The sequence below is a fragment of the Silurus aristotelis genome (assembly GCF_946808225.1).
Source record: "Silurus aristotelis genome assembly, chromosome: 16".
Lineage (NCBI taxonomy): Eukaryota > Metazoa > Chordata > Actinopteri > Siluriformes > Siluridae > Silurus > Silurus aristotelis.
The window spans coordinates 7719702-7742026 of NC_139589.1; the positions used below are offsets into that span (position 1 = coordinate 7719702).

The 22325-nt window shown below is 38.4% G+C and overlaps 1 protein-coding gene across 2 annotated transcripts in view; it reads right to left on the reverse strand.

Moving 5' to 3' along the window:
• Positions 1–6739: 6739 nt before the first annotated feature.
• The window catches only part of ddx10 (DEAD (Asp-Glu-Ala-Asp) box polypeptide 10), a 38610-nt gene continuing 23024 nt past the window's right edge, over positions 6740–22325 (reverse strand). Inside the window, exons 16-18 of one of the 2 annotated variants that reach the window (XM_083564867.1) lie at positions 19811–19867; positions 11792–11967; positions 6740–7080 (exon numbers count right to left, since the gene is read on the reverse strand). In XM_083564867.1, the coding sequence (XP_083420993.1) occupies positions 6885–7080; positions 11792–11967; positions 19811–19867 (429 nt within the window). In that variant the 3' untranslated portion in view covers positions 6740–6884. Of the gene's footprint in view, positions 7084–11791; positions 11968–19810; positions 19868–22325 lie in introns of both variants that reach the window. The other variant, XM_083564866.1, reaches the window with a different exon arrangement.

Genomic DNA, 22325 nt, shown 5'->3' on the forward strand with positions numbered 1-22325 from the left:
GCAAAAATCTACCTGAGCAAATCTCACATTACTCCTGGTCTTCTTGCTATCCTTTCAACTACTTGCTACTGGTCACTGATTCTTGTTTTTGCTGTTTTTTATAGTCTTAAATGTGACACATGAACATTTATTGACCTCTCTCAGACATTGTTCAGGTGTTCATAAATATTAGATTTATTCCAGCATTTTGACACATGTGGATCGATGTGGATTTAAGTCATCATCCTTTAGGGACATGTTCCTGTCCTGCCTGGCATGTAGCTTTGCCTCTGTATTCGACCCAGGTTCTTTTAAATCTGCAGCAGCCTTCAGTAGAAGCAGTATGCATTGAAAAATCAGCCGGTGTGCAGACCCTATTTAATTCTACACCATTATCACACATTAGTGTCAGTGACAGTCAGTGTGAAGAGAGAAAAGGAAGCAAAGAAACACCAAGGGTAAGAGATAGTTCTGCAGGACCACTGCTTTGGAATTGAGTAGACCAATTTACTGGATAGGAAGACAGCACACCAGGAACAAGATTAGTGTTCACCAAAGCTCCGAAATCAGATTGCAAGAAACGACTTTAGAAAAGAACAAGCCCATAACTTCATTGTCGTTAAAAAAGACTAGTATGTTTGCCAGGAAGAGGTTTCAACAGCACATTGGGAAATTGTGTGAAGTCTCACCCTATACAAATTAAGCTTGTTTATTTGTTTGCTTCATGTGGCCACACACTCACACTTCAGAAGCCCTTGTTCTGAAAATACACACTAACACACAATTTAAAGAAGAATAATGGGGCAAGGTTCTACTAATGGGACAAAAGTCCTTATGAGACTTTTAATTATATACAGTACAGACCAAAAGTTTATATATATTATATATACAGTACAGAGCAAAAGTTTATATATATTATATATACAGTACAGACCAAAAGTTTATATATATTATATATACAGTACAGAGCAAAAGTTTGGACACACGTTTTCTTTATTTTCATGACTATGAAAATTGTAAAGTTACACTGAAGGCATCAAAACTATGAATTAACACATGTGGAATTATATACATAACAAAAAAGTGTGAAACAACTAAAAATATGTCATATTGTAGGTTCTTCAAAGTAGGCATCAAGAGAATGCCAAAAGTGTGCAAAGCAGTAATCTAAGCAAAAGGTGGCTACTTTGAAGAACCTACAATATGACATATTTTCAGTTGTTTCACACTTTTTTGTTATGTATATAAACAAAATTTGTTGTGGTCTGAAAGTACAATGCTTGGTATCAAAGGCTCTTAGCTCATAAAAAGTGTTCTTCGTGTAGTTTCACACACTGTGTGCACTTGAGCTCATGTATGATTTCAGGGTACAACATGATCTACATCACATGATTTTCACATAAACACACAAAAAGATTTGTGCTCATATGTAAAATGTTTTTTTTTTTACCCTGTAAGAGAACCGTGACATAATTCTAGGAATTCCCCACAGTGAAGTGCCACAGTGTTTAAAAAAAAAAAAACAACAACAGTGGAGTTAAAAATAAGATTCAATTTGTAAAACTTTTTTTTTGGTTTTTTTAGTAAATTATTTTTCTAGAGGTAAGAAAATAAGTCAGATCTAGCCTAAGACTACATAATAGCATAAAGCTCCATGCTGTGTAGCAGCCCTCCCTTTTAACACACTCCTGATTGCACTTTATTTTATCAGCTTATCTCATTTTAAATGGGGCCTGTCAATCCAGAACTGTCCGAGCCTGAAGCCCGACGGCGCTTACCAGCAAACTGAACTCCAGCAATTTCACCCTCTAGTCACTTGGACACAATTCTCTTACTAAATGTATTCGGCAAAAGTTTCAGTTTTTCTTTTTCAGAACTTTATATTAAAAACTACATTTACATTCTACTGTTGTTTAGGTGATTTTGTAAAACCTGTATATGTGAAAAAATATATATTTTTCAATTTATGTCCAAAAATTGTCCTTAGACCAGACTTTGATTTGGTTTGGCCAGCTCCAGTCACGTCCCACCTCGTGAAGATTATGGATTTAAAGAAGTAGATGCCGAACTCGCAAACATCCTGAACCATCTAGAGACGTACCAGTGCCAATTGGATCCCGCTACATGTGTGGAGTTTTGACATTGGACCTCCTGGGGTGTTTAAAGGCTCTGGCATGGAGAAGCTGTTGCTGGATCTGTGATGATCACAAATGTTAAGCTCAGTAGCTCCTACTTTTATACCAAAGACTGTAGAAAGAACATTACTTATAATCTTATACTCCAGTACTCATGTTAGTTCTCACTCTTCAGTGTTCTTTATTGTTGAAAGATTTATGATCAAACTCTTGATGTCACCCAAATGAGGATGGGTTCCCCTTTTGAGTCTGTTTCCTCTCAAGGTTTCTTCCTCATAACATCTAAGGGAGTTTTTCCTTGCCACAGTCGCTGCTCATCAGGGATAAATGCACACCATTCACCTTGACTGTTGATTTCTGTAAAGCTGCTTTGAGACAATATCTGTTGTGAAACGCGCTATAGAAATAAACTTCACTTGACTTGACGTTCTTATTTAGTTTTATAGTGGATATTCAAAACTCATTCCTGAGAAAGTGAGCAAACATTATAGTAAAGCTATCAGTTTTGCGTCAGTGTAGCTACCAAATAATTTTCACTCATCTCCAGGAAGGACTTTATCCTGATCTGGCTCATGGTGGATCCAGAGTCTAACCCTATAAACAGTGGGAATAAAGAAGGAATGCACACACACACAAGTGCACCCTGTGCACAAACTCAACTCTACTGTAGCTGATTAAACAACCTGCATGTTATGGGATGTAAAACTATTTCATGCCGCTCTTTCGATCTTCACAGAATCATTTTGTCCATTTCTATAAAAAAGGATAATACTTGAGATAATTCCCAATGATTTGAGGTGCGTGCTTGATTGTATAGTTATTCACCTAATTGCACACAGCTTAACTGTAGTGACGCTTGTCGAAGAACGCATCATTTCTTTATGATTTAACTGTGTTCAGGGTGAAGTGGAAAACTGCATGACATTTCTGTTTAAACTTGAACACTAGTTATCTAACACAATTCAATGCATTTCTGAGAGACTAAAGAAAAAAACCCATACGCGACGCATAGAAGTGAGGAGTGAATAAAACACAAAGCCTCCCCCAGGCCAACTCGTTAACGCAGACGTTCACAAAGCCCCTCGGTTTTAGGAGCTGCTCTCACACCTTGCGAGTGAGTCACCGAGGGAGAGGATCCAAATACGATAAATCCGTGTTGGCCCATTGGACTGTGACAAGCAAGCACATCTTCTCTCCCAGGAGGCATGGGCATGGATCCATATACTGTAATTACCCACGTCAATAAATGGTGTATCCTATGCCAAGGCACAAATCCAATCCTGTGTAGAACAGCTTTGCACTGTGCAATAAAAAGCATGCATGAAAATCAGATCATTCCACACTCCAGCCTTTTTTTTTTTTTTTTTTTTTTTTTTAACTGTGGTCAGACTCTTCTTAAAAAAAAATAAATAAATAAATAAATGCAATGCTCCTGTGGCCTAGGAGGCTGGCATTTACATGCAGCAAGCATTGCGTTTTCAATCTATGAAAGAGCGCCTATGATCTGCGCATTAGCTCTAACGATCGTCTTCCCATTGTGCTTCTGCTCTATTGTTATTCAGAAATGGTCCGGGCACGGAATTGAACCTTTCTTTCTGAGCCGAAATGGTTTATTAAAGCATAGAAAGCGGGAGGAAACAGCTCTCCAGGCAGGACGCGATGGACGTGCAGCTGCAAAAAAAAAAAGACATAATTCATCAACACACCATGTCAACAACTCTCACATGCAGGATCGTATGAATCTTACTTTCCTTATCTACTGTGTCAAGAAATCACTTTTGGGTTGAGATAAAACTATTTGGCAACCGTGTTTCATCTTGCTATTTTGCAAGACCATCTGCCCCATTACAGATTCTGGCCTGGCTAGATAATGAGCAGAAATTAGCACCCCAAACTGACACGACAAACAAAGAGCCATGGCGTATTTTAACAAGACGCGGTAATCAAAAAGGCACAACTAAGACAAATTCTAATAAAGTCCTCCGTGGCACAAATCCTACGACTCACATGTCTGCTACTTCAAATGTCTCGCGTGTGTTAAACCGTGGCAGAGAGTCAATTCTTCTCAAAGAGCCAAAGAACAAGCCCTCCAGAGATGAGCTGGGTGAATGCTGATCAACAAATACTTCAGCAGATGGCCTTTGTGCTTTGACCCAGAATAACAAGCCATTCTTTCCCTTCTAGACATTTCTATTTAAACTCGGCAAGCAGAATGGGGGAAATGAAGCCCCGTGCATGCCAAGTGGAAGGGGCCTGAAATCGGACAGATGCACAATGTTGTGCATAAAAAAATAACGAGAGCAGTCAAAACACAAGAAGATACAGATGGTACTTAAATGTGTTTTTCTTTTTCTTTTTTTTATCCCAGCACATAATATTAAAAGTTGAAAGTACACCAAACTTATAATAAACATTCAGCAAAGTTGGAATTAGTAGTACAATGAAAATGAAATACAAACAGGGCTTGGTGAACACATCCAGCAGAATGTGTCTTAATGAGTGTGGCCTTACAGACCACTGAGGGAAAAAAAACAGCACAGGAAAGGATAATAAGGAATGTTGAACACAATTTAGAGATATCCTGGGATACGCCCTTTGCACATGCACACTAACCAAAACAGTCTATACAGCTACTTTCAGCATCCTAGCTTTAAATAGTAGGTTTATTATCAGTAATAAACTTGATGATGATGATTGTTTGCCTTTGCAGTAGATTTGGTTATGTAACTACACACAGCCATATGCATTTAAAGTAAGAGGTGCCATTTAATAACATGTAAATATTATAAAAATTGAATTTATTTTGTTTCACTGCAAGACTGCAATAAAAGTAATGAAATCTCAAACCTCATATCTGCACATTAAATTCAAATCAATAAGCATTTTCCAGCCGTACTTTATCATCAATCTTTAATTTTCTAAATTAACCCCTACGCTGTGACCTGATTGTTCAGGATATAAAACATCACCTGAGCAGAATCACCCCTGGCATTTATAGAATGTATCCTCCACAAACATGCCTAGGTTTTTTTCTTTTACTAATTTGTTTGCTTTTAAATACCTTTCAAATTGACAAAGTGAAAATGTAATAAGATTACCTGTTCCATAGTGGCATAGCTGCATGCTGTTTAAAAAGAGGCGTGAGTGCTTGATTTCTGATTGGTCAAAACCAGGAAAGACTTTATCCTGGTCTGGGTCATGGCAGATCCAGAGTCTAACCTTACAAACATTGGATATGAAGCAGGTACGCATTTTACAACAAGACTCAGTGCACACACTCTGCAGGGATTTAAGACATGAAATAATTCTGCCTGATTTTTGCAGCGTGTGTGCTATAGTTATGCACTTCATTGCACACTGCTTAACTGTAGCTACGCTAGCCAAAGACACGAATCATATCTTCAGCATGTTGGCAGAAACACCCCTGGCATTAACAAGAACGTGTCCTCCACAAATATGCCTAATTTGCTTAAAATCCCTTTTAAATCACTGGTGGACAGTAATGAAGAAAATGTAATTCGTTACTGTAGTTATGTAGCTTTTTCACGTATCTGCATTTTACTGAGGAATTTCCATTTGGGGAGACTTTTACTTCACTACATTCTAAACTTAAATATCTTACTTTTTACTTAACTGCATTTTGCAAAATCAGTTGTTCCTTTTTAATTATGAGCGGATAAGCCACCAATCAGGGTCGAGCGATCGCTCTGTTTTGAACTCGTTTTGATTGGCGCTTGATGGTATCGACATATAACCAACGTACAGTTCAGCATCAGTTCAACAGCAAGCAAAACATTTTGAGAGGAATAAATGATGGGAGAAACTCCTGACTCGAATTCCCCACTACACCTGTGGCCTCATTTGTGAATTTTAGTATTATTATTATTATTTTTTAAGTAGTGTGAAGGTTTTGGAATCATGATAATTATAATAGACATCAATCAGTGTTTGACTCATTGATATAATTGTATTAATAGATTGTCTTAGGAGTAACATTAGAGTTGATTAAGCAGAGTCTTGTGACAAAAATGAAACTAGGAAAATATAGCCATAGGACCTTGTGACCCTGTTTGGATCAAGTTGAAAATCGAATGAGATTACCTTTTGCATTGTGCCATAGCTGCATGTGGTTCATACGGACCCATGAATGCTCCATTCTGTTTGGTCAAAAACAGCAGCTGCTAGACAAAATCTCAGGTTTATTTTGATGTGTTCTGTAGTAGCAGCTACAGTCATTTGTATGAACATAAAAGTATAGGCTGTATTTGAGAAGAATAAAACTTGCCCCATTCTTTTATTCTTAACACATCCCCTCCTGCTTTACATATGAAGAGAAGCTGTTCTTGTTAAATATGTGCAAATGTATCAAAACTCAGCAAATATTCATGCCGCCTATGCTCACGAGACCAATATTGACCTAAAAAAGCAATCAAGGCTTTAATATTCCAGGGGCTGCAAGATTGCTATCAGCAGTGCGTTTATCTGTGAATCCCATTTACAATTGATAGATCACACGAATCCACATGAAAGTTCAACTTCGAGTTTTATCTCTGGTGGACAAAGACTAGCTGGTATACAGAGATAGTGAAGGACGGTTCAGCAAAATTTCAATTAGATCAAAAATATTTTGGTCATGATTCATTTTATTTATTCACAAAACAGACAAAATCTAACCCAACAAAGTATAAATGCATGAGAGAAACATTGCAGAATTACAGTCCATTACATGAGGAAGGCTGTGGTCCTTATCACATAATACTGAATAAGAAACTAACTCATGCCTCCCAGCAAATGAAGGACCAACTCTTCATCCTCAGCCAATGAGAGACCGGTGTCCAGAGGCTCGGCCTCGAAGCTGTTCCGCTTGGCCTTTTTCCTCCCTGTCCCCCAGTGTCCATCATCAGCATCATCATCATCTTCACTACTGCTGTGGCCCCTCTTCCTTGCTGCACACTCAGAGCCATCACTGCTTTACAAAAGGCAAAGTATAAAAGATTAACATGGTCCTGCAGGGAACAGAGCAGTCTCTAATGAACAGCTGGTGTAGTATTTAGCACCGCAACCCCAATCAACATGTTTGGCGGGGTGGGGGTTGCGCCGTGTCTCTTATAAGATCCTGTAAAAGCCGTATGTGCCGTGTGGGTTTTCTTATCGGATCAAATTAGGTTCTCTCCGCAGGCTGCTTCGGGCCGTGTGAGCAGCATGAACTCGAATCGCATATCTGTAATTTCCTCAAAGCTCTGCCGTAAGCAATCCCTCGCCACTCCTGATGACATTAAAACAGCTTGCCAGCTCCTGTGTGATGAGGGACGTGCATGCATGAGCACACCCGTGCATCATCCCACTAAATGAGCTCAACTAGGCCTGCTGCTGAATTATTTAAGCCTCTTATCTAAACGCCCCTCAATCATTGTTTCACTATTTCATAATGAAGCATTAGCATGAAGCCAAGGCAAATAATGGCTGTAGAATGTGTTTGCTTCCTTTTTTTTTTTTTTTGCGTCATTTCACTTTTTTTTTTATTTCGTCTCTTCTTATTTATGGTGTTTGCCTGCCCCTAAATATCTTCATGCAGGGAAAAATATGAACCTCCATAAACCGCAGGCCATAACACCACATAAATTATAATTCATTATTAATGGCTTTTCACTCACAGCTCACATAAATAAACCAAAATAGAGGGGGAAAAAACCTTTCCAATACTACAGTTGATGATGAATTGCAAAGTGGTAAACATATGTTATTCATGTAATGCTTTACAAAAAATAAAAATGTTTTAACCCCACACATTATTTTTGTGTGTTTTTTTTTTTTTTTTAATCATTTGTCTGGTTTTGTCTGAAACACTTTATTAATGATTTGACATCTTTAAACTCTCATTAACACACAATCATTGATCATATGCACATTAATAAAACTTAGACCACGAAGCTATTCAGAAATATACAAATAACTTAATAATAAAAAATTCCCATATTTAATTTGATTTAAATGACGTTTTTGGTGTTAAACAAGCAAAAGTATATGTTCGGGGAAAAAAGAAATAATTAAATATCTAAGGTTTAAACAATGTGGGAATACATTTTTTATACAATCCCATAAAACTACAGATAAATAAACCCAATATCTTATGATTTATAGATTTTCATTAGAATTTGGCTTCAACAAATCTCAAATTATATCAAACCTCAGTAAAGCATACACTAAATGAGGAACATTTATTAAATTCTAAGTCAGAGGAAACAATTGTGTCCTGCAACACTCTTCTTCTGTTCTCCTGTTTAACAAATCTCTAAACAAATGATCCTTATTAATATTAGATGTAAAGAAAATGAAATCAGTCTGTTTACTCAATAGTGATGTGTGAATATGAACTTTTTCCATCTATATTTTGATCCGGTAGTTTAGTCCAGTAAAAGAAAAGTGGATTACTGACATACTATACTGCATGTAAACATGGTTGAAGCTTCACAGTGGCTGATTCTCTCATACAGAATGTGCGTTCTAACATACAACCGTGCAGTCACCGAGACTTGCATGAAAGGGCATTAAATGTCATTCAATCTGTTTAACAGTCAGCAAGCACACATCATTAGCCTTTTAAGGCATGTCGACTTCCACTCACTCCCATAAATCACTGGCCAGATCCTAACAGCACCGAGACACGCTGCTGAATATCAATATGGACAGGAAGCACTGGCTCTGCGCCGCGCTGAACAAGAGGCATCGACGGAGCCATCCGCAAAAGAACAGGCTGGAGCTCGAAACAATATATTTTAAGATGCGAGTAATGCAGGTAGACAGGGGATAAAGTAGCTCCGCGCCAGAGGTGGGAGGATATGGAGTGGAGCCAGGAGAATGCAGTCAGTGACAGGTGGTGTGTGAGAGCAGCAGAGCGAGCAGAGAACAGGTAGCACACATCAATGAGCCAGGGCTGTAGTGCAGGACCTGGCACTGGGCCCAGGCGTAACGCGACAGCGCCTGCTCCCCGAGTTGAAGCTGGATTGTGAAAGGGGAGGCAGAGAGCGTGTTGCTCAGATTTACAGCGCCAAAAGCCTCTCCTGCATTCGGCAAGTGTAGCCATGCAGTAAACAGACAGCCAACGGGCATTAATCAGAGTCAGAGCTGCTCTCTGAGGCATGGAGAGTAGCCTAGATCACCTGCCTCCATATCTAATACACACCAGTGAAGAGAAATGCAGGAGGAGGAGGGGGGAAAATTATATAAAAGATAGAAAGGTTTTTTTTCAATGTCAGATTTGTTTTCTAAGGCTCATGTAATTTTCTGAACAGAGAGAAAAGGCAGTGTAGTGAGATGATGTTAAAATCCATCCATCCATCAATTTAAAAAAAAAAAAAAAGAAAAGGGGGCATGCTTTGTCTGCAGCTAATTACAGCTGGTGGATGTTATTTTCCAGCTTCCTTATTACTTCAATAAATTGATTAATAGATGTTTGAGATTTTTCTAATTGCCTTGTGATGGAGCAGCTTGCAGGACGTTTAAGCACCTGGTAGTGAGACCATTAAGGATTTTACAGCAATAAAAATACTCATTAGATCATTAACAGGACATCAGTGATGCTAAATTCTTGTTTTTGATTCTAACTTAATTGTTGAACGCCTTTAGCAGTTTTGCACACATTTCACAAATCAGCATTAGATGTGAAATGATGGCGTGATTACCAGTAATGTACGGAGAGCCACATGTGATGTGCTCTGTTATCATGAGGTTTGCAAATGGTGCCAAAAACTGCTGGTCTTCTATTCATGGTCAAAAAGCTGCTCCATGCTTGTGCGAGGACAAACAAGAAACAGCTGAGAGCATGCCCATGTCTTTGGATTTGTTGCTACGTGAAGCTTAAACCAGTATTTGACACGAGAGATGTGAGCGTTTTTTTACCTGCAGTACGAAAAGCTGTGCTGAGCAGGAAATTCTGACCTTTTATACATGAAGCGGAGACATGCGGAGCAGAGAGCCGACTGGCGTGTCAAAAGCTTTTTAAAATCAATAGACTTTTGTTTATCTAGTAAGCAAAATTATGGAGTCGTTCAGCTGCACAGCTCTAAATCTGGTCTCGTCCAAGTGATCCAAAGTCTAAATTTCACATGCATTAAAAATAAGGAGAACAAATTTGAACAAAGCGCACAACTCTGCTTGTATACAGTATTTTTCAGACGTACTGCCTCCCTCACTGCATCTCCTGCTTTAAATCTGAATGTAATTACACATTTTATAGACAGTCCACCGCCAGCCCAGGGATCAATGCGTTACAGCGCCAATAATAAATGAATCTTGTTCATCTATAAGGGAATAACTGCTTCTGAAAAGCAATTATGCAGTGCAGTCTGAGGCTGATGGGCACAGAAGTGACTGTGCTGCAAACCTAATCAAAGTGTGGAACCAACAGACCCGGCGAGGGTCTCTGCAGTAATTAAATACAACAAGAATAAATTCTTTTTCTGAGATAATTAGAGGCTTATGATTCGATGTTCTGCTTCGCTTTGGTATGGAATTCTTCTGAATTACTGTATGTCTCAGCACATTACACAAAAGTAACAAGGCAGAAAAACAAGCACTTGATATATCCACACTGTAGAGGAAAGAAGAAGAAAAAAGGCAACTGGATTGTTGAGCAATGATATGAACTTTCGCTGCACAAATATTCTTCCTTAGCATAAACATATTTTGTTTTTCTGCATGAAGTAAGTGCAGATGATTGTGGGATTGGTTAGCTAAGTGGTTAGCATAATTGCCTTGAATTGAGGATCACGTTTTACTGACTATGGTGCACTTTCTGCCATTTTTGAGGTTTCAGGGGTCATCTTAAAAATATCTTGCTGTTCATCAATAAAGAGACTGCATAGTACATAGAAGGTACTACCGAGTCGAAGGGCGTATTTTGTGTTATGAGTGATAAAGATGAGGTGACAAAATCAACATAAATTGTCTTTGCCTCAATTCTACAAGTCTGTGGAACTGGTGGTGAAAAATTGAACACGTTCCATCCAGAAGATATTCGCTCACTTGGTGTTTATCCACATCAACCAATTTAATGAGACTGTTTGTGCTTTTTTTTGCTGATAAATTGTACAATAGAGCACCATTTTTCTTTTCCCTCTTAGCCAAAAACAACAGGGGATGCAAACTTTTAACAATAAGGCACAGTGGGAAAGGGAAAAAGTTATGGGTTCATTAAAGATGACAAAACTTGCAGTTTAGCGGTTCAGTGCAGCCATTTGGCTCCTAAATTGCTTTCTTTTGACTGCGACATACAAATCACTCCACAGTTTATGTCCAACACCCTTCTTTGTGCTGCAGTGGAGAGTCTCACTGTCGACTTGCAATTCCTAAAAACCTCTCACACTCACCTTAGGACTTCTATTCTTAGTTTTAATTATGGAAATCGGATGTCTGTAAGGCTTGTGACAATGGATATTGTTTAAAGTGCCAGACAATTCAATTAAACTGAATTGTAATCCTTATGAGGCTGTACAAATCCATGTAGATTGTCGATAGAATGAAAAGACAGGAAGCAATAAAGAGAAGCCCTGCATGAGGAAAAGAAGGAGAAACAGCAGCACTGCAATGATGTGCAGGTTTTACACTGAGAAAAAGAAATATGAAGCAATAAGCAATATGAAAATCTTTCATTTTAAGCCTTTTCATAAAATCCTTACCTTTTATCCTCTTCATCCTCAGAATTGCACACTTTGTCAGGGTCGGGAAGTGTGCTGGGGTCAAACTCTTCATCATCAGCACCTGACAGGTACGCCACCACTTCCTCCTCATCATCGTCGTCATCTCCATCTTCATCTTCATCCCCAATTGCAGCCTTCTTTTTCTTCTCCTTCTCCTGTTTAAAACAAAAGACATCATTTATATATACACCTGCAGCATCATTGTGAGGGAAAAAAACAAACATTTATACAAAATATACCAGTCTTGAGATACATTTCAGGCAAATGCAGCATGGTGTGCTAGACCTGACTCTCTTTTTCTGTTTAAAGTGATCAGGGGAAAACCTAGACCTGCTTCTCCATAGTTGGTGAACTTAAGTAGTGTGAAGAGTCTCATTGATTTATGTTGCTTTCCAAGTTCCCCGTTTAATTTTCTGGCCCATTCAATCTTTACACATTCGCTTTTAACTGCGCAAAATCACACGCAATTAATATGAAATTCAATATAAAGAAACGGCCCAGCTACAATTACAGTACACTATATGGACAAAGTTGTGTGGACAATCAGGTACTGATAGACAGTAGGGTGAGGAGACCTGTGGTGCAGTCAGAGATCCAATTCATCCCAAAAGTGTTTAGTAGGGTTGAGGTCAGAGCTTTATCTTTACCCATATCTTTGAAAAGCTCTTTTTGTGTACAGGTCCATTGTCATACTAGAACCAGTTTGGGACTTGTAGTGCTCCTGAATGCATCAAGTGAAAGTCTATGCAATTATGTGTGTCTTTGTGTAACTTTTGGAGAAAAGAAAAAAAAATTAAAAAGGTAAAAAAAATTAAAACTTTTCCAGCCATACTTTTTGTCCACATAGTGCATTTGAAGGAGACTTAGGGATCCTCAACAATGAAAGCGATGCCAGCTTGCTTAAAAATATGTGCCTTGTTTTTTTTTTTTTCTAAATTACAAATGAATGTATGTAGCTGATGACAGATTAGAAGTAACAAAAGACTTTCAGACATGGTGTAATTGGACCTATTGGTTTTATTTGAAATAACAACACTGCGTCATGTTTAATCCCTTACTTTATTCAAGGTGAGAAAGATAAGGCTGCTGTGATCATGATTAACAATCAGAATATTAATATAGTGCAAAAATCACGCTAATTTAAAAACATTGTTTGGATGTAAATTTGTGCATATTGAGGGATTGCGAGTGAGAGCGAGAGAGAGCGAGAGAGAGAGAGAGAGAGAGAGAGAGAGAGAGAGAGAGAGAGAGAGAGAGAGAGAGAGAGAGAGAGAGAGAGAGATCCTGTGCTGTGTGCGAGATTCATTACAAATTCTGCTGACACACTTGTGGTTTCAAAACTCTGTCCACATGTGCAAAGCTCTGATGATTTGAAATGACTGATGAGAGACAAAGCAGGAGGAGTGTGAGAAAGGGATTGGCTAGGAAGCGCAAACAAAGCACAATATGGGAAAAAAAATAAAAAAACCCAGCCAATAACTCAGGATATAAATGGCCTAACACTTACTGTTAGTAAGGTGTGATTAGAATGCATTAGGTGAGCATGCAGCGTGGTCTTTTTTTTACCTGCTGAACTCTGCCTAGGCGCCCGCCTCACCCGTCACGACACCAAACGCGTTCTCATTTACATATTCAGCACTTTTGCTCCCTGCTTTAAATAACTCCTCAATCTCACCCTCCCCAAAATCCACAGCATCACTTCAGCCCAGGAAATCATTTCCTAAAAACGTCTCCAGCTTGCAACTACTTGAAATTCATGTCATCTATCCCAGAGAGCACATCTCATCGGTTCTTGTGTGTATAAACGTCATGTACGCACATACACAAGTCCAAAAGCAATTGCACCACACAGCCGGTGTCGGAACATGAATAACTGAATGAAAGGAAAAAAAAAAAAAGGGTAACCATTTTGTATTTTATGGCCTCATCAGCCATGTCAGAATTTTCAGTATTGATCTCCTGGATTGCAAGAGTCTCATCTTTGCAGGTCACATTTAGTGTAACAAACTTTTGTAAAAAATAAAAAATACAAATATTACCAAGCCTGAATTAACAAGCAAAAGTTATCCTGCACGTTCATCATTTTCCACAATGACAGCATGGCTGATGGCTCTAATTAACTCCTCACATCACAATCATAAATATATTGACATAAATCACATGGCAAAAGCAGCACCTGAAACAGCATTTTATAATCATCATTAAACAAATGTATTATTCCTGCCTTACTCTATATCTCTATCTCTATCTTCCTCTTTTTGGGTTCTCTTTTTCAGTCTTTGTCTCTCTCTGATTTCCTTTTTACTTTCTTTTAGTCTCTGGCTTTCTTTTCTTTTCCCCCGTCTCATTTACTTTCTCTGCCCATCTCTCTCTCTCTCTCTACCTGTTTCTCTATTCCTGTCAGCCTAACTCTTGTAGTTTCTCTAGCTCTCTTTCTTTTACCTGTCTGTCACTTACTCTATATGCCTGTGTCTCTGCCCACCTCCCTATCTACCCATCTCTCTCTCCCTCTCTCTCAAAGTCTTTCCAAAAAAAATCATCTATAGTGGCTGGCCATCTTTCCAATCCTCTCTCTCCCTCTTTCTCTTTCTGAATAGACATTTGTATTTAAATTGCATTCATTTTGTTATTATACACTTTGTGTGTATGTATATATATATATATATATATATATATATATATATATATATATATATATATATATACACACACACACACAAAGTGCAGAAAATAAGTATTTGAACACCCTGCAAGTTCTCCCACTTAGAAATCATGGAGGAGTCTGAAATTGTCATCGTAGGTGCATGTCCACTGTAAGAGACATAATCTAAAAAAAAAAAATCCAGAAATCACAATATATGATTTTTAAACTATTTATTTGTATGATACAGCTGCAAATAAGTATTTGAACGCCTGTCTATCAGCTAGAATTCTGACTCTCAAAGACCTGTTAGTCTGCCTTTAAAATGTCCACCTCCACTACATTTATTATCCTAAATTAGATGCACCTGTTTGAGGTCGTTAGCTGCATAAAGACACCTGTCCACCCCATACAATCAGTAAGAATCCAACTACTAACATGGCCAAGACCAAAGAGCTGTCCAAAGACACATGAGACAAAATTGGACACCTCCACAAGGCTGGAAAGGGCTACGGGGAAATTGCCAAGCAGCTTGGTGAAAAAAGGTCCACTGTTGGAGCAATCATTAAAAAATGGAAGAAGCTAAACATGACTGTCAATCTTCCTCGGACTGGGGCTCCATGCAAGATCTCCCCTCGTGGGGTTTTAATGATCCTAAGGAAGGTGAGAAATCAGCCCAGAACTACACGGGAGGAGCTGGTCAATGACCTGAAAAGAGCTGGGACCACCGTTTCCAAGGTTACTGTTGGTAATGCACGTCATGGTTTGAAATCATGCATGGCACGGAAGGTTTCCCTGCTTAAACCAGCACATGTCCAGGCACGTTTTAAGTTTGCCAATGACCATTTGGATGATCCAGAGGAGTCATGGGAGAAAGTCATGTGGTCAGATGAGACCAAAATAAAACTTTTGGGTCATAATTCCACTAAACGTGTTTGGAGGAAGAAGAATGATGAGTACCATCCCAAGAACACCATCCCTACTGTGAAGCATGGGGGTGGTAGCATCATGCTTTGGGGGTGTTTTTCTGCACATGGGACAGGGCGACTGCACTGTATTAAGGAGAGGATGACCGGGGCCATGTATTGCGAGATTTTGGGGAACAACCTCCTTCCTTCAGTTAGAGCATTGAAGATGGGTCGAGGCTGGGTCTTTCAACATGATAATGACCCGAAGCACACAGCCAGGATAACCAAGGAGTGGCTCTGTAAGAAGCATATCAAGGTTCTGGCGTGGCCTAGCCAGTCTCCAGACCTAAACCCAATAGAGAATCTTTGGAGGGAGCTCAAACTCCGTGTTTCTCAGCGACGGGCCAGAAACTGGCTCGACTGATCTAGAGAAGATCTGTGTGGAGGAGTGGGCCAAAATCAATCCTGCAGTGTGTGCAAACCTGGTGAAAAACTACAGGAAACATTTGACCTCTGTAATTGCAAACAATGGCTACTGTACCAAATATTAACATTGACTTTCTCAGGTGTTCAAATACTTATTCGCAGCTGTATCATATAAATAAATAGTTTAAAAATCATACATTGTGATTTCTGGATTTTTTTGCACCTACGATGACAATTTCAGACCCCTCCATGATTTCTAAGTGGGAGAACTTGCAAAATAGCAGGGTGTTCAAATACCTATTTTCCTCACTGTGTGTGTGTGTGTGTGTGTGTGTGTGTGTGTGTGTGTGTGTATATATATATATATATATATATATATATATATATATATATATATATATATATATATATATATTTTTTTTTTTTTTTTATTAATTTATTATTTTCTTTTCTTGCTACCTGATTGTTGGAAGGAAAAAAAAACATTACCAATTCCTTTGGTAAAAAGTTTCACCAGTTAATTTTAGAAGCAGTCACAACAACAACAACAACAAAAAAGCCACACAGATGGCAGCACTTTTAAAAAACAGCATCATTCCATCTGCCTTGCAGACTCTTCCTGCAGTATTACACGTAAAATGTGCACTGGGTGTTACTGCGAGAAAAAATAAGTACGATGGCATCCTTACTCTCTTTGGTATTAAAATTTCACACTCTGCTGCGTTTTGAAGCATCTTATCTGCATCCCAACTTTAATAGGAGAATAAACACAGTTAATGGCCAGCACATTTTCATTGTGATGCAAACGTGATTAAATAACCGGGCATTTTTTCTTGCAGCCTAAAGTCCATGGAAAGTTCCTAATTTCTGGTGCAATACTCCTTTCTATACATATATGATTCAGAGGGAAATAAGGTTCTTGCATCTGACCCTACAAACATAAGCTTCTGGTTTAAAGCTGCACGTTTACATAAACCAATTAATCAGCCGATCTTGCCCTAAAACACCATTCATCATTCTTAAGCGCACTACATTATAAAGTCCCTTGAGGCCATAGCAAGCTCACACTTCACAGGCCACAAGGAAAATGAGGTTGTTTGTGTTTCAGGCTGATTATGTGTGCCTGTGTTAAAACAGTCATTACCTACACAGTAATCATCATAAACGGTCACACACACTGGTAAATAAATTGGAAATTGAAGTGCCTCGATTCATTTAAGTGCCTGTGACCTTCATGACTTTATTATCTGCTAAGAAAAACATCACAACCAATTTATTTCAATGAGAATTTCAATGGGAACATGTTGACTTAGTACATTGCATGCCCATGTGTAATCATTACATCCTGTCGTTAATTAAAAATTTTCATCAGCCATCTTTGTTCAGCGAGACTTCCCTCATTTCGCAAGATTTCACTTGCTGTTGAGGACAATGGAAGCGCTTAGGAAGAAGAAAATAATTAACTTTTCATCCCAGTGTGAGCTGTACACCAGAAATAAGGCTATATTTATTACAAATTCTTTAATCTGACTAGTCAAAAGTCTTGATTTTCTAAAACAGTGGCTCTGTCAAGAACGTCAGCTATATTTCAAATCAGGTTTATATTTATGCCTCGTTCTAATGTGTTATCGTTTGTATGCAACAACTCCTTCGATTTTGGATGCGCCACACAATTGGGTCAATTATCAAATGTGATTATTGCACGTGTAGTATTTTAAATGTTTTACTCTTTATATGAGTCTCCACTGTCAGAAATGTTCTAGTTTTTGTGTCACAGATTTGAAACAGTAAAAGTAAAAGCTGTTCCTAAAATGAAAAGTCTCCAGTGGAGTAGACTTTGCACTTAGCAATTCCTTGGTGGCTGTATTTTCTATTTATTAACTTCAAGGTTTTTGAGGGAAGTATCTAGCTTCAGACATACTGCAGCATTACTTATGATTATAAATGGACAGAAAGTGCGACATGTTTTTTAATAGCTTAAAAGGCTAAGCTTCTACTCGCAAAAAACAAAGTGAACCTTATAAACGTGCTACTTTATGAACATTAAGTGTATTGTAGTGCTGTCTGACTGGTTAGGGTTGTTTTTTTTCCACCCCAATACCTCTTTAATTGGTGACTATAAACTAAATATTTGATCTCTTGTTTGCATCATTCCAGTTAAATGAGGGTGCAAATAAAAATTCAAAACATTTTAAATGGACAAATTTAAGACATTTTAATACATTTATAACCCATCCAGGCAACCCTAAAAAAGTTCCAATATCTACATCATCTTCACCTGTTTGCAAGTGATATTTTTCTTTTGTCATTGATTTAATACTGTGCATAGTGAAGGATGCTGAGGTGTTGGAAGCAGGACATAATTTGTCACAGATAATATCTGGGTTCCCATTAAAGTATTTTGTCATTTAGGCAAACATTAGGCAAAAAGGAAATAATTTGTGTAGGGAACAGCAAGGTAATGAATATATTTGATTTTCAATGTTTATTCTTTTATAATTAATTGGCCAGATTGGCTTTATGCTAGCCAGGGTAACAGAGTGTGGACAACTGACTATTAGATCCAATGTGCTTTTTAAACATCCCATTCCACATTTAGTCCCTATTCATTATTATAACCTCCACTCTTATGGGAAGATGTTCATTAGATTTTGCAACATAGAATCTTGTGAAGATTTGTGCTCATTCAGCCAAAATTGTATTAGTAAAGTCAGGTACTGATATCGGGTGAGGTGAGTCGGCATTACAGTTCAAAACAAAGGCATTCAATAGGGTCGAGTTCAGAGCCATTTAAAATCTTTCACTCCAACCCATGTAAACTATATTTAAATGGAGCTGGCTGTGTGCACAGGGGCATTGTCATGCCGAATCAGGTTTGGATCTCCTGGTTTAAGTGAAGCAAAAATGTAATACCACCACATCCAAACAATTGTATGCCTCCAACTTTGTGATAACAGTTTAGGGAAGAACCACATATGGCTGAAAAAGTAATTGTGTCCCAATACATTTATCCAAAAAATGTGTGTGTAGCAATCATTGATTAAATCAATGCCTATTGCCCGGAAATCTCAGTACAGCACTAATACATGGTATTCTGTTACAGATGCACCAAATTTTCCCTTTCAGCAAAACCTTACCTTTTCTTGCAATATTTACAATTTCTTTTTTTATCTCAGACTTTTCAATTCAGCTATTCAGACTTCATTTGCATTTGTAAAATTCAGCTTTCAAGAGTTGGATGGAAATCCTATTATAGTGGCTTTTGAATATTTTATAAAATCATAACTATTTGAATATGAAGTCTTAAAGATTTGGTTAATCTAAATGCACATCATAAACGACTTGACCTTCATTTTTAATTTCCCTTAAACTGTGTGCACTGTAATATATACCATCAAATAAAAATCTCCTTATAATTCCGATCTCTGGCAGAGCTCACTATTAAACTGAATCTCTCCCATGCTATTCTTGTAGTGACATCATTTAACAGGTGTAATGAACCCCGCGCTTAGAAGCAAAACAATATGACAAGCATACTGAAAGATGAGGCAGGTAGGGATTTGACATTGTTCCGGGCTTGGACGAGTGCCGGGCCAGGGGGAATTCTCTGTTTGGGGTGGAGATAATTAATGAACCGCCCTTGGACAGGTCTCAGCATTGATCAGAAGACAATTGAATGAGCAGCTGCATTTCCATATGGATGCAGACTGAAATATCCCCAAGTGGGAGGAAGAGTGGTCACACGACAGCTGCCAGTGCAGAATTATGGGCTGTCTGTTGACAGGCTGCATACTAAGGACACCCCCTATATTGGTGTGGCTCTCACACTGTTCCTCACAGAGGGAAAATGTTAGGTTTAAGACCTGATAACCTTTTTTTCCATGTCAGCATTGGAGTGTAAGAAACATGGCTTTAGGAAATTTCAGTCAAAGCACAGTTGAGTAGTCCATTTCAATCTCAAAATGAAGGAACAATCAGTTTAAAGCGTTCGAGCATGATGAGAATGAGGAAGCTCCAACTTACCTCTTTAGCCAGTTTGCTTGCTTCTCTTCGTGCTGCCTTCTCCTTCAGCCTTTTCTCCTGTTTGGGACACAAAACAGATTGATAAACTGCACTGAAGCGGAAGCCAACACAAGCTTTACACCCTAGTGCCCTTACGTAAGCCGAGCATGATACGAAAGCAAACATATCAATCAGTCACACTAAAGAGCAAAGCAACATGCAGCTGTGCAGGATGAAGAGACAGGGGAAAAGGACGAACAAAGGAGAAAGGTGGGGAGTGATAGAAAGTCTCAGGGAAAGGGCAGACAGGGCACGGGGTTGACTGATAGACACTGGACATGTTCTTCAAAAAGGAGGAGACAAACAAAAGTTAACTGCCTTCTTTATTGCAGTAGGCTTTAAGGTAAACAGAATATTAAAAACACAAACACAATAACGACTGAAGTGCTGAAAAGAGATGGATTGTATTTCATGAGCTTTTAAATTTCTTTAAAAACATAAAGCACCTCAGTCGCTGAGAAATCAACTCCATCAGTCATGATATACCCAAACCCATTTGGGATGAGGATGATGTAAGTATAGGTACAACTTTCTAATGACACTCATCATAAATCTTGGTTTTTGGACCAGGGAACGCGGATATATAGTTATGCATATCCAATACACAGAGTGATGAAAAAGCTTTTAGTCTGAGAGAATGTGCATCCATAAATACCTGATTTGTGATGCTCTTGGTGCATTGTGGATTAAAAGACGCAGCTACAAAGCAATTGGATCAGTGTTATAAAAGCGACTTGGATTAGCTTGAAATCATGTGATGTTGTTTGGATCTGTGACGGATGAAAAATGGGTGCATGTTTTAACAAGTTGTGCACTTCATCAAGGAGCTTGCTGGAGGAGCAGTGAGAAAAAAAAAATGCAACACTAGACTGCAGACAAGCAAGTCGAGTGGATCTGATATGATTGTGTATGAATTGGTAATTACTGGATTAGTGCGCCACAGTGTCATCGGCAGAACGGAAATACAAATGAAATGATATTTAGACTGGCTTTATTATTGACGGATACTGTGTACTGCTTCAGATAAAAAATTGCTTAGTGCTTTTGCAAATATATATACACAAATCACATACATACATTATATATTCCAGCATGTCCTGTGACATTCTGAAGCGGAACATAATGCGGAACGGAAAGTTTAGAAATTGGTCAACACTGATCATATAAACAGTACTAGATCTTGTTGTTGCTTCTTTGTTTTTCAATTCGCATCAATTAGATGATTTAAAAAAATGTCAGGTATAAAGAAATTAGTGACTCTGTTCAGGAAGAAAAAACAAGCACCATGGAGAGCAAAGTGTTTAGGCAAGACTGATATTTTAATTGCCATGCAGGAGATGCCCCTGTGACTCTATTCAGAGAGGCTATTCTCAGAGCCATTCTTCATGTCTGCCAGGGTCAGGAATGATGTAAACAGAATGAATGGGAACTGTATTTCTTCACAGCAATTTATTTCAGAATTAGACTGACCAAGAGGTTTTATTTTTTCGAGAAAATGGATGGGGGCTATGGCAAATTGGACTGATGAATTCAAAGTTCGTGGGCTCTTTATTACATAATTTCACAAGCCACCGTTTCATGCCTCTTCACTGCAGAACTTCTTTAGAGATCAATAACAAAATATGAATTCCGCTTGTGGACATAAATTGGGTGCTCTCCTGGATACCTGAAGAGAATTGCTGATGCTGAAGTAAAGGAGGAAGGAAAAAAAAGAAAAGAAAAAAAAACACACATACTTTCTTCAGAATGGCACAAATTGTACGAACTTGCTGGAAAGAAATCATTTAAAAACTCATCATAAAGCTGCATCTGCAGTAATAACTCAAGAGCCTGCTTCCATTACAGTGCCTGAAGCTCAACGCTGCGCACCCTACACAGGCATCTCAGCTATTCCTATCTGCCTCAACATGTGATCACCACACACAGAAGGGCTCCTTTTAGCTTACCCAGTGGCTAAATCAAACTGGCTCTCTTTCAAAAAAATAAAGCCCCACATAATGAGTGTAAGGAACGTGCTGGGTAGCGCGTTATTTCAAACCAGGTGATTGTGCCAACGGCGAGAGTTTGAGTAGTTATAAATTTCTATAGTATGAAAGTAATTATTATATTGCAAATCCATAATCAGCATTTTCAAGCAGTATTTGGCAACTAATACTTGTGCAGTTCAACTAGGGAGGAATATGTTTTATATACATATATTTTATATACAGTGAGTAAAATAAGTATTTGAACACCCTGCTATTTTGCAAGTTCTCCCACTTAGAAATCATGGAGGAGTCTGAAATTGTCATCGTAGGTGCATGTCCACTGTGAGAGACATAATCTAAAAAAAAATATCCAGAAATCACTATATCTGATTTTTAAACTATTTATTTGAATGATACAGCTGCAAATAAGTATTTGAACACCTGTCTATCAGCTAGAATTCTGACCCTCAAAGACCTGTTAGTCTGCCTTTAAAATGTCCACCTCCACT